The 14,126-nt window shown below is 38.2% G+C and overlaps 1 protein-coding gene across 1 annotated transcript in view; it reads right to left on the bottom strand.

Annotated features, from left to right (window-relative positions):
- The window catches only part of bmp5 (bone morphogenetic protein 5), a 51,923-nt gene extending 41,951 nt beyond the window's left edge, over positions 1–9,972 (bottom strand). The window contains exon 1 of the mRNA XM_061910343.1: positions 9,082–9,972. Coding sequence (XP_061766327.1) covers positions 9,082–9,562 — 481 coding nt within the window. The 5' untranslated portion in view covers positions 9,563–9,972. The remainder of the gene's footprint in view (positions 1–9,081) is intronic.
- Between the last annotated feature and the right edge of the window lie 4,154 nt (positions 9,973–14,126).

Below are 14,126 nucleotides of genomic sequence, written 5' to 3' on the forward strand. Positions count from 1 at the left end.
CATAAAACATTTGGCTTTCAGGAGGCTAAATATTAAATAACGGTGTCTCTGTGTTCAATCGTAACGGACGCTGAAAAGAAGACTCCAAATATTTGTGCATTGACTAAAAAAAAATAGCCAGGTGTTCCTCGAGTCATAATGTGACTGAGAGCTGAGGTGAGTGGCTATATTTGAGTGTGGTGTAATAAAGACAGAGGCCCATTGAACACTTCACTGACAGTCACCAGAACAAGAGCAGAGCTTTTAAGGCTGACAATGTACATGCCCCGGTGGAGCGCTAAGTGGAAACACATTGGCTCAGGCCGATGCACACAATTCACCTCGCGGACTAAAAAAATACAATATATTCGACACGTCAGCATCCAGTTTGTGTTTCAGCCGATCGTTTTCATCAGGGGATCCCTCGAAACTGAGTGGTTGGAAACCACTTGTGAAGTAAGGATATCTGTCAATATCAACCCTCCTTTCTTCAAATGACAGGAAATAATTAAGACCAATTTTCTTCAGGTCAGACGGTCATCTGATAAGGTGCATTGAACTGCGGGGTCAAAGGTCGCAGCTACTGAACAAACACAGCAATTATAGACATCAGCCGTCTTTTACAGGAGAGAAGCCCATTATTCCATACTGAAGTTAAAGGAGTCAGATTCGGATTTTATTGTACATTTCAAACACTTCCTTGTGGTCTACATAAAATGTAATGGTAGTTCTTTGGTCAAAATGTTGCATAGATTATATTTTACAGACCTGTGTCTTATTTAAGTTAAAGTACCAATGATAGTCACACACACACTATCCAGCCATCCATTTTCTACCGCTTATTCCCTTTTGGGGTCGCGGGGGGCGCTGGTGCCTATCTCAGCTACAATCGGGCGGAAGGCGGGGTACACCCTGGACAAGTCACCACCTCATCGCAGGGCCAACACAGATAGACAGACAACATTCAAACTCACATTCACACACTAGGGCCAATTTAGTGTTGCCAATCAACCTATCCCCAGGTGCATGTCTTTGGAAGTGGGAGGAAGCCGGAGTACCCGGATGGAACCCACGCATTCACGGGGAGAACATGCAAACTCCACACAGAAAGATCCCGAGCCTGGATTTGAACCCAGGACTGCAGGACCTTCGTATTGTGAGGCAGACGCACTAACCCCTCTCCCACCGTGAAGCCCCCACACACTAGCTGTGGTGAAATTTGTCCTCTGCATTTGACCCATCCCTTGATCACCCCCTGGAACAGGGGTGTCAAACTCAAATACAAAGTGGGCCAAAATTTTAAACCGAACAAGGTTGAACAAATTAACCTTTTAATAGGGACCCAAACAAGTTTTGCATTAAATATTGAACAAGCAAGGCTTATATAACTTTAGTGACATGCAAAATCCAGTTTCAAATAATAATAATAATAATTAAAAAATTATGAATGGCATATCAAATAACATTTAAATAAACATTTTATGCCTTTTTTTTCTATTTGCAATCTTCTGAGGTAAATATCAATTTGTTTCCACAGGCTAATAATACATTTGAAAATAAAATAACAATAATGAATGAACCAAACATTCAAGCCTTGAAGTAGCAAGAGAAAATCCATGAATAAAATGTTAATTATTGGTCAGTTTGCTGGAAGGTTCCCGGAAGAGTTAGTGCTGCAAGGGGTCCTGGGTATTTGATCTGTTGTGTTACGGTGCGGATGTTCACCCGAAATGTGTTTGTCATTCTTGTTTGGTGTGGGTTCACACTGTGGCGCATATTTGTAACAGTGCTAAAGTTGTTTATACGGCCACCCTCAGTGTGACCTGTATGGCTGTTGACCAAGTATGCCTTGCATTCACTTGTGCGTGTGTGTGTGTGTGTGTGTGTGTGTGTGTGTGTGTGTGTGTGTGTGTGTGTGTGTGTAAAAGCCACAAATATTATGTGACACGCTGTTAGTATGGAGGAAAAGTGGACGTGACGACAGGTTGTAGAGAACGCTAAAGGCAGTGCCTTAAATGCACGCCCCCAATATTGTTGTCCAGGTGGAAATCGGTAGAAATCCGGGAGAATGGTTGCCCCGGGAGATTTTCGGGAGGGGCACTGAACTTCGGTAGTCTACCGGGAAAATTAGGAGGGTTGGCAAGTATGAGTATTAGCGGTGAATGCGGTGTTATACAGCGGCACCGACGCTGTATAACACCGGCGGGTCAGCTCTAATGATAAATTGATATTGCCTCAAGGGCCAAATTAAATTACACGGCGGGCCAGAGTTTGACACCCATGCCCTGGAAGGTGAGGGGAGCAGTGAGCAGCAGCTGTACCGCGCCCGGGAATCCTTTTTGGTGATTTAACCCTCAATTCCAACCCTTGATGCTGAGTGCCAAGCAGAGAGGTAATGGGTCCCATTTTTATAGTCTTTGGTATGACTGCCGGGGATTGAACTCGCAACCTACCGATCTCGGGGCGGACACTCTAACCACTAGACCAGTGGTTCTCAACCTTTTTTCAGTGACGTACCGCCTGTGAACATTTTTTTTAATTCAAGTACCCCCATAATTTAGAGCAAAGCATTTTTGGTTGAAAAAAAGAGATGAAGAAGTAAAATACAGCACTATGTCATCAATTTCTGATTTATTAAATTGTATAACAGTGCAAAATATTGCTCATTTGTAGTGGTCTTTCTTGAACTATTTTGGAAAAAAAGATATAAAAATAACTAAAAACTTGTTGAAAAATAAACAATTGATTCAATTATAAATAAACATTTCTACACATAGAAGTAATCATCAACTTAAAGTGCCCTCTTTGGGGATTGTAATAGAGATCCATCTGGATTCATGAACTTAATTCTAAACATTTCTTCACAAAAAAAGATATCTTTAACATCAATATTTATGGAGCATGTCCACAAAAAATCTAGCTGTCAACACTGAATTTTGCATAGTTTTATTTTTTTTCACAGTTTAGGAACTTACATTCATATTTTGTTGAAGTATTATTCAATAAATATATTTATAAAGGATTTTAGAATATTTTTAAAAAAATCTCACAGACCCCTTGGCATACAGTACCTTCAAGTACCCCCAGGGGTAAGCGTACCCTCATTTGAGAACCACTGCTCTAGACCAGTGGTCCCCAACCACCCGATTGGTACCGGGCCGCAGAATAATTTTTTATTCATTTTTATTAAAAAAAAATAAAAATAAAAAAAAATATATATATATATATATATATATATATATATATATATATATACATATATATATATATATATATATAGAGGGCTTCACGGTGGAAGAGGGGTTAGTGCGTCTGCCTCACAATACGAAAGTCCTGCAGTCCTGGGTTCAAATCCAGGCTCGGGATCTTTCTGTGTGGAGTTTGCATGTTCTCCCCGTGAATGCGTGGGTTCCCTCCGGGTACTCCGGCTTCCTCCCACTTCCAAAGACATTCACCTGGGGATAGGTTGATTGGCAACACTAAATTGGCCCTAGTGTGTGAATGTGAGTGTGAATGTTGTCTGTCTATCTGTGTTGGCCCTGCGATAAGGTGGCGACTTGTCCAGGGTGTACCCTGCCTCCCGCCCGATTGTAGCTGAGATAGGCGCCAGCGCCCCCCGCGACCCCAAAAGGGAATAAGCGGTAGAAAATGGATGGATGGATATATATGTATATATATATATTTTTTTTCTTTATGAAATCAACGTAAAAAACACAATATACACTTACAATTAGGGCACCAACCACAAAAACCTCCCTTTTTTATGACAAACCCCTCCCCCCCCCCGGGCCGCGGGATAAATTATTAAGCATTGACCGGTCCGCGGATACAAAAAGGTTGGGGACCACTGCTCTAGACCACTGAGTAGGTATGTGCCCCCATTTGGACTTCGTCTGACATGTTGTAGTGTTCAGCAGTTCCATTCAAAAAGTTATAACTATACGCTACTTGGCATAAGAAACGACAACAGCGGAAGATGTGTGTGCATGTACTAGCCAGTCTGCCCCACAACAAAAGGACAGAAAATAAGAAAGAACTTATATATATATATATATATATATATATATATATATATATATATATATATATATATATATATATATATATATATATATATATATATATATCGGACTGCAATAGCAAACTCATGCAAAGCTATTCGGGTACATTTTTACTAAGGCTGCGGATCTTTGTGTGTCCCACGATTCGATTCAATATCGATTCTTGGGGTCACGATTTGATTATATATCGATTTGTTCAATTCAACGCGATGCTATTTTTCCGATTCAAAACGATTCTGTATTCATTCAATACATAGGATTCCAGCAGGATCTACCCCAGTCTGCTCACATGCTAGCAGAGTAGTATATATATTTTTTAAAAGCTTTAATAATTGTAAAGAACAATGCTTTATCAACTGATTGCAATAATGTAAATTTGTTTTAACTATTAAACGAACCAAAAATATGACTTATTTTATCTTTGTGAAAACATTGGACACAGTGTGTTGTCAAGCTTATGAGATGCGATGCAAGTGTAAGCCACTGTGACACTATTGTTCTTTTAGTTTTTATTTTTAAAAATGTCTAATGATAATGTCAATGAGGGAATTTTAATCACTGCTATGCTGAAATTATAACAAATATTGATACTGTTGTTGATAATATTCATTTTTGTTTCACTACTTTTGGTTTGTTCTATGTCGTGTTTGTGTCTCCTCTCAATTGCTCTGTTTATTGCAGTTCTGAGTGTTGCTGGGTCAGGTTTGGTTTTGGAATTGGATTGCATTGTTATGGTATTGCTGTGTATTGTTTTGTTGGATTGATTAAAAAATATATATATATTTTTAAATTGATTTTTAAAAAATGAGAATCGATTCTGAATCGCACAACGTGAGATTCGCGATGCGTAATGGAATCGATTTTTTCCCACACCCCTAATATTTACCGTGTATGGACATATCCACTGACAAATTCCAAACAGCTTGTTTGGAGGAAGTATGAAGGAGGCAAAGATTGTTTTATAAATACTGTATCTCCGCCAAGCATTCGTGAGTTAAATTTTTTAGGATTGATTAATTGATTGAAACTTTTATTAGTAGGTTGCACAGTACAGTACATATTCCGTACAATTGACCACTAAATGTTAACACCCGAATAGGTTTTTCAGATGCAGATCTCAAATACACAAAAACAGGCACCAATAGTTAAAACAAGTTGTTTTTGCATAATGAGTGCCTTTAAATAAACCGGAACACATTCACTATACATTTTTAAAAAGGCTGAAAAGAGTAATTTTCAGTAAAAATTTGGACTCCAATATACATTTCATAACAATTCCAATAATAAAGCTGTCATGTTTTCATTTGACAAATGGGCACGCACTGCCCTCTTCTTTTTGTTAATTGGAGTGCACTTTGGTCGTGCTGTTCAATTAAAACGTGGATGGAAGTTTGTTCGACTACAATTTTCCTTTAAACCACCATACTTGTGCTCAACGATATCAAGTTTCCTTTCAAAAAGAAACAAAAGACGATACAAGTCAAAAATGGATGTTTTAGACTCCAAACCCTGGGAAAACAGGATTTTAAAGTTACAATGGTGTATGCCAGGGGTCAGCAACGCGGTGCCCGCGGGCACCAGGTAGCCCGTAAGGACCAGATGAGTAGCCCTCTTGCCTGTTCTAAAAATAGCTCAAATAGCAGCACTTACCAGTGAGCTGCCTCTGTTTTTAAAACTTTATTTATTTACTCGCAAGCTGGTCTCGTTTTGTTCAACATTTTTAATTCTAAGAGAGACGAAACTCAAATAGAATTTGAAAATCCAAGAAAATATTTTAGAGACTTGGTCTTTGCTTGTTTAAATAAATTAAATTATTTTTTTCATCTGCTTCTTATAACTTTCATCCATCCATCCATTTTCTACCGCTTATTCCCTTTTGGGGTCTTATAACTTTCAGAAAGACAATATTCGAGAAAAAAATGCAACTTTGAAAATGGTTTTAGGATTTTTAAACACATAAACCTTTTTACCTTTTAAATTCCTTCCTCTTCTTTCCTGACATTTTAAATCAATGTTCAAGTAAATGTATTGGTTTTTATTGTAAAGGATAAGAAATAAATTGTAATTGAATTCTTCATTTTAGCTTCTGTTTTTTCGACGAAAAATATTTGTGAAATATTTCTTCAAACTTATTATTATTAAAATTCAAAAAAATTATTCTGGTAAATCTAGAAAATCTGTAGAATCAAATTTAAATCTTATTTCAAAGTCTTTTGAATTTCTTTTAAAAATTTTGTACTGGAAAATCTAGAAGAAATAATGATTTGTCTTTGTTAGAAATATAGCTTGGTCCAATTTGTTATATATTCTAACAACGTGCAGATTGGATTTTAACCTATTTAAAACATGTCTTCAAAAATATATATTTATAGTGAGAAATCATTCAGATGATCAGTGTTTCCACAAAGATAAATATCATTAATTATTAATAATAATATAGAGTTAAAGGTAAATTGAGCAAACTGGCTATTTCTGGCAATTTATTTAAGTGTGTATCAAACTGGTAGCCCTCCGCATTAATCAGTACCCAAGAAGTAGCTCTTGGTTTCAAAAAGGTTGCTGACCCCTGGGTATGCCATATATAGGACTGCTCTTGTACAATTGACACTTTAATAATTTATTTTTGAACTTGACGAATGTACAAAATGAGATCCTAAGAACAAGGCACATGAGACTATTTCAATCAATTAATCAATGTTTATTTATATAGCCCTAAATCACAAATGTCTCAAAGGACTGCACAAACCATTACGACTACGACATCCTCGGAAGAACCCACAATTTCCTCCTTAATTTTCCAATTTAGAATTTAAAAATGACAAAAAAAATATTGGCTTGTGCCAACTTGGTTTGTGGCCCTGGAGAAAGTGCAAAATAATCCCCCGGATTGCAAAAGTATAAAGCAGTGGTTCTCAACCTTTTTTCAGTGATGTACCCTCTGTGAACATGCTTTTAATTCAAGTACCCCCTAATCAGAGGGAAGCATTTTTGTTTGAAAAAAAGAGATAAGAAGTAAAATACAGCACTATGTCATCAGTTTTTGATTTATTAAATTGTATAACAGTGCAAAATATTGTATTTGTAGTGGTCTTTCTTGAACTTTTTGGAAAAAAGATACAAAAATAACTAAAAACGTGTTGAAAAATAAACAAGTGATTCAATTATGACTAAAGATTTCTACACATAGAAGTAATCATCAACTTAAAGTGCCCTCTTTGGGGATTTTAATAGAGATCCATCTGGATTCATGAACTTAATTCTAAACATTTCTTCACAAAAAAAGACATATTTAACATCAATATTTATGGAACATGTCCACAAAAAATCTAGCTGTCAACACTGAATATTGCATTGTTGTATTTATTTTCACACTTAATGAACTTACATTCATATTTTGTTGAATTATTATTCGATAAATATATTCATAATGGATTTTTGAATTGCTATTTTTAGAATATTTTAAAAAAAATCTCACGTACCCCTTGGCATACCTTCAAGTACCCCCAGGGGTACCCGTACCCCCGTTTGAGAACCACTGGTATAAAGCAGTGGTTCTCAACCTTTTTTCATGCTTTTAATTCAAGTACCACCTAATAATAGCTAAGCATTTTTGGTTGGACAAAAAGAGATAAAGAAGTAAAATACAGCACTATGTCATCAGTTTCTAATTTTTTAAATTGTATAACAGTGCAAAATATTGCTCATTTGTAGTGGTCTTTCTTGAACTATTTGGAAAAAATATATAGAAATAACTAAAAACGTGTTGAAAAATAAACAAGTGATTCAATTATAAATAAAGATTTCTACACATAGAAGTAATCATCAACATAAAGTGCCCTCTTTGGGGATTGTAATAGGGATCCAAACATTTCTTCACAAAAAAAGACATCTTTAACATCAATTTTTATGGAACATGTCCACAAAAAATCTAGCTGTCAACACTAAATTTTGCATTGCTGTATTTCTTTTCGCACTTAATGAACTTACATTCATATTTTGTTGAATTATTATTCAATAAATATATTTATAAAGGATTTTTGAATTGTTATTTTTAGAATATTTACAAAAAAATCTCACGTACCCCTTGGCATACCTTCAAGTACCCCCAGGGGTACCCGTACCCCCATTTGAGAACCACTGGTATAAAGCAGTGGTTCTCAACCTTTTTTCATGCTTTTAATTCAAGTACCCCCTAATCAGAGTGAAGCATTTTTGGTTGAAAAAAAGAGATAAAGAAGTAAAATACAGCACTATGTCATCAATTTCAGATTTATTAAATTGTATAACAGTGCGAAATATTGTATTTGTAGTGGTCTTGCTAGAACTTTTTGGAAAAAAGATACAAAAATAACTAAAAACTTGTTGAAAAATAAACAAGTGATTCAATTATGAATAAAGATTTTTACACATCATCAACTTAAAGTGCCCTCTTTGGGGATTGTGATAGAGATCCATCTGGATTCATCAACTTCATTCTAAACATTTCTTCACAAAAAAAGAAATCTTTAACATCAATATTTATGGAACATGTCCACAAAAAATGTGAATTAGTGTGAATTATATTTATATAGCGCTTTTCTCTAGTGACTCAAAGCGCTTCTACATAGTGAAACCCAATATCTAAGTTACATTTAAAGCAGTGTGGGTGGCACTGGGAGCAGGTGGGTAAAGTGTCTTGCCCAAGGACCCAACGGCAGTGACTAGGATGGCGGAAGCGGGAATCGAACCTGCAACCCTCAAGTTGCTGGCACGGCCGCTCTACCAACCGAGTTTTTCCGCCCCAAAATCTGTCTGTCGACACTAAATATTGCATTTCTTTTCACACTTAATGAACTTACATTCATATTTTGTTGAATTATTATTCAATAAATATATTCATAAAGGATTTTTGAATTGTTATTGTTAGAATATTTAAAAAAAAATCTCCCGTACCCCTTGGTATACCTTCAAGTACCCCCATTGGTACCCGTACCCCCATTTGAGAACCACTGGTATAAAAGGTAAAAACAGTGATTATTTGAAGAGTGTTTGTGTGTCTTACCTAAATTGACAAAACTCATCACCATGTCTGCGTCATTCAGGAAGTTGTTGTCATGTGTCATGGAGAGCGCCGGGCTCTGACCCAGCAAAGGGGCCGCTCGGTAGGGCTGAGCCACACGGGAGTAGCCGGCGTGCTGGGGGCTGTAGTAACCTTTCCTGGCGTGCCCTTGAACCTTGGCCATGTGGCTCTTCCCCGCGCCGTGCGTCAACCCCTCTTCCTCCACCGCCATGGCGTTGTAAAGGTCAATCATGAAAAGCGGCGCCGAGGACGCCTGCTTCCCCGGAGAGAAGGGCCTCGGGCGATGGGGCAAGCCCAGGATGGAGAGGATCTCCCTCTGGATCTCCCGCCGCTCGTGATTGCGCAACCTCCGGTAGATAAAACTGGAGTGCACATGGTTGTCGGTGAAGGCGCAGAGCGCACAGGACAGGACGGTCAAACAGCTCCAAGTAAGTCCGAGCAAGGCGCGGCTCCAAGGGGTCATGTTGCTGACTTCAAGCGCCAAAGTTCAACTACATTGCACTTGCGTGGAGGAGCCGGGATCCAGGATCGTGGACTGGAGGAGGCAGCGTCCAGGCTGCTTAGGAGGAGACAAACGAGGTATCGACTTGCAGCCCGGGCGGCACTCCTTCTCCCCTGTGCGAGTCTGCCTCTCCTGCGCCACTTTTTTACTCAACCATCCAAAGCCTGACTGACTTTTTATTGACTTGTGACCACGTCCCTCACCTCACGCCTCTTTGATGAAAGGAAAGAAAGAAAAAAAAATCAAAACATCTACGCCCCGAAAGGTCAGCAGGAGTGTCCCGGGGATGGAACTGCAGTTAAAGAGAGACATAGTACACACACACACACACACACACGGGAGGGAGAGAGAGAGAGTGCATGTGCACGCTGCCCTCAGAGAACATCCCACACTCAACTTTTTGTTCGTGCATCCACCTCTAGAGGCCGCAATAAAACGTCGGCCCACTCCCACGGTGCACGTGTAAACGGAGACACTTGAAATCCGAGAGGCTGTCCTAACGAGTGAAAGAATAATGGCCGAGCCTTTTAATCACCTCTGCTTGTTGAAGTCGGTATATGGAGGAGGGCTGCCGCACACACACACACACACACAATGCGTACGGATATATGCATGTGTGTATATGTATATATATATGTATATACTATAGATCAGGGGTGCCCACACTTTTTCTTCAGGCGACCTACTTTTCAATTGACCAACTCGAGGGGATCTACCTCATTTATATATATCATTTATATTTATTTATTTATGAAAGAGACATTTTTGTAAACAAGTTAAATGTGTTTAATGATAATACAAGCATGTGTAACACATATAGATGTCTTTCTTTCACGAAGACAAGAATATAAGTTGGTGTATTACCTGATTCTGATGACTTGCATTGATTGGAATCAGACAGTAATGATGATAACGCCCACATTTTCAAATGGAGGAGAAAAAAAGTTGTCCTTTCTGTACAATACCACATGAAAGTGGTTGGTTTTTGGCATCTAATTCATCCAGCTTCCATACACTTTACAAGAAAAACATTGGCGGCAAATTCCGTAGCTTGCTTGATTGACATTCACGGCACCCGAGGGTCTTGTGAGATGACGCTGGCTGCTGCCAGTTCATTATTATGAAAAAATGACAGAGAGGAAGGCGAGAAACACTTTTTATTTCAACAGGCTTTCGCGCCGTCCCTTCCGTCAAAACTCTAAAGGCCGACTGCACATTTCCTATCTTCACAATAAAAGCCCTGCTTCATGTTGCCCGCGCTAACAAAATAAGAGTCTCGGAAAGCTGGCGTGCACAAGTGATGTGCACGCCAGCTTTCTGAGGGATCGCTTGTGCACGCCAGTTTTCCGAGACTCTGTATTTAGTTAGCGCAGCCAGCATGAAGCAGGGCTTTTATTGTGAAGATAGGAAATGTGCAGTCGGCCTTTAGAGTTTTGACGGAAGGTACGGCGCGAGAGTCTGTTGAAATAAAAAGTGTTTCTCGCCTTCCTCTCGGTCATATTTTAATAATAATGATCTTGCAGCAGCCAGCGTCATCTCACAAGACCCTCCGGTACCGTGAATGTCATTTAAGTGACGTCTTGGTGAAGATTGATGATCACTAATTTTTAGGTCTATTTTTTTTAAAAGCCTGGCTGGAGATCGACTGACACACCCCCCGCGGTCGACTGGTAGCTCGCGATCGACGTAATGGGCACCCCTGCTATAGATTGTATATATGTGTGTACATATAAGTGTGTGTTGTGTATATATATGTGTGTGCATATGTATATATGTAAGTGTGTGTGAATTTACATGTATTATATATAGATAATATATAGCATCTATGCAGCAACCACTGAATTTAATGATATGTATTATTGTATTATATATTGTATATATATATATTGTATATGTATGGGGGTGGGACCTAATAAGTTTACTTCTTCCCACTCCCTTTTGAGCCAATCTTGACATCTACAAAAGATTAGTCACATGTAATGTTTTCAATGTAGGTGTAAAAATAATGTACATATATATTTATTTTGTATTTTATGTCATTCTTTTGTTTTGTTTGCATGGCTCAAAATAAACCATTCATTCATTCATATTAATAAAATTTTCATAGATGTATGCAAGCTGGTCTGAACACCACGGCCAGTATCAATGATTTACAAACCTTGTTTCCATATGAGTTGGGAAATTGTGTTAGATGGAAATATAAACGGAATACAATGATTTGCAAATTATTTTCAACCCATATTCAGTTGAATGCACTACCAAGACAAGATATTTGATGTTCACACTAGTATTTTTTTTGCAAATAATAATCAACTTAGAATTACATGGCTGCAACATGTGCCAAAGTAGTTGGGAAAGGGCATGTTCACCACTGTGTTACATCACCTTTTCTTTTAACAACACTCAATAAACGTTTGGGAACTGAGGAAACTAATTGTTGAAGCTTAGAAAGTGGAATTCCTTCCCATTCTTGTTGTATGTAGAGATTCAGTCGTTCAACAGTTCGGGGTCTCCGCTGTCGTATTTTACGCTTCATAATGCGCCACGCATTTTTGATGGGAGACAGTTCTGGACTGCAGGCAGGCCGGGAAAGTACCCGCAGTCTTTTTTTTACAAAGCCACGCTGTTGTAACACGTGCTGAATGTGGCTTGGCAGTGTCTTGCTGAAATAAACAGGGGCGTCCATGAAAAAGATGGCAGCATATGTTGTTCCAAAACCTGTATGTACCTTTCAGCATTAATGGTGCCTTCACAGATGTGTTAGTAACCCATGCCTTGGGCACTAATGCACCCCCATACCATCACAGATGCTGGCTTTTGAACTTTGCGTCGATAACAGTCTGGATGGTTCGCTTCCCCTTTGGTCCGGATGTCACAATGTCAAATATTTCCAAAAACTATTTGAAATGTGGATTTGTCAGACCACAGAACACTTTTCCACTTTGCATCAGTCCTTCTTAGATGATCTCGAGCCCAGAGAAGCCGGCAGCGATTCTGGATGTTGTTGATAAATGGCTTTCGCTTTGCATAGTACAGCTTTAACTTGCACTCACAGATGTCGCGATGAACTGTATTTAGTGACAGTGGTTTTCTGAAGAATTCCTGAGCCCATGTGGTGATGTCCTTTAGAGATTGATGTCGGTTTTTGATACAGTGCCTGAGGGATCATTCAATGTGGGTTTCCGGCCATGCTGCTTATGTGGAGTGATTTCTCCAGATTCTCTGAACCTTTTGATGATATTATGGACCGTAGATGTTGAAATCCCTTAATTTTTCCTGCAATTGCACTTTGAGAAACGTTTTTCTTAAACTGTTTGACTATTTGCTCATGCAGCTATGGACAAAGGGGTGTACCTCACCCCATCCTTTCTTGTAAAAAAACTGAGCAATTTTTTGGGAAGCTGTTTTTATACCCACTCATGGCACCCACCTGTTCCCAATTAGCCTGCACACCTGTGGGTTGTTCAAAATAAGTGTTTGATGAGCATTCCTCAATTATATCAGTAGTTATTGCCACCTTTCCCAACTTCTTTGTCACGTGTTGCTGGCATCAAATTCTAAAGTTAAATATTATTTGCAAAAAAAAAAAAATGTTTATCAGTTTGAACATCAAATATGTTGTCTTTGTAGCATATTCAACTGAATATAGGTTGAAAATGATTCGCAAATCATTGTATTCCGTTTATATTTACATCAAACACAATTTCCCAACTCATATGGAAACGGGGTTTGTACATCTGAGCAGGGGATTTAATTACTCTGACGGTGGAAAAACATAAAACATTCATTGAAAATGTTCATTTACAAACAAACCAGAGCTGACATAATATTCAGTAAGTTTTATGAAAACAGATGAATAAAAAAATAATATCAGGATGGATTGCATTAGTGGATGTGCTCTAAGATGATGCAAAAATGAGTTAAGAAATGATGCTGATGCTCTACAGCACCACCAAGTGTCCGATACGCGCATTTTCCATCTGTTGCAAACTCAATCAATCAATGTTTATTTTTATAGCCCTGAATCACAAGTGTCTCAAAGGGCTGCACAAGCCACAGTGACATTGATCTGACTTGTTTTATCTACTTGACATATTCCAACGTCTATTTACAATGTTGCCTTATACTCTGACATGTGTGTGTGGCGTCCATACCAACAAATAGAATAGAAGGTGCTTTTTGCAGCGTGTTCAAATATAAAAAGCTTATTATCATTAGTGGTTTAACAGATCATGTATTTTTTTACATGTCAGTATTTTTCATAATGACTAATTACAAACCCCGTTTCCATATGAGTTGGGAAATTGTGTTAGATGTAAATATTAACGGAATACAAAGATTGTCAAATTCTTTTCAACCCATATTCAGTTGAATGCACTACAAAGACAAGTTATTTGATGTTCAAATTCATAAACTTTATTTTTTTTTGCAAATAATAATTAACTTGTAATTTCATGGCTGCAACACGTGTCAAAGTAGTTGGGAAAGGGCATGTTCACCACTGTGTTACATCACCTTTTCTTTT

The sequence above is a fragment of the Nerophis ophidion genome, linkage group LG09 (assembly GCF_033978795.1).
Source record: "Nerophis ophidion isolate RoL-2023_Sa linkage group LG09, RoL_Noph_v1.0, whole genome shotgun sequence".
Lineage (NCBI taxonomy): Eukaryota > Metazoa > Chordata > Actinopteri > Syngnathiformes > Syngnathidae > Nerophis > Nerophis ophidion.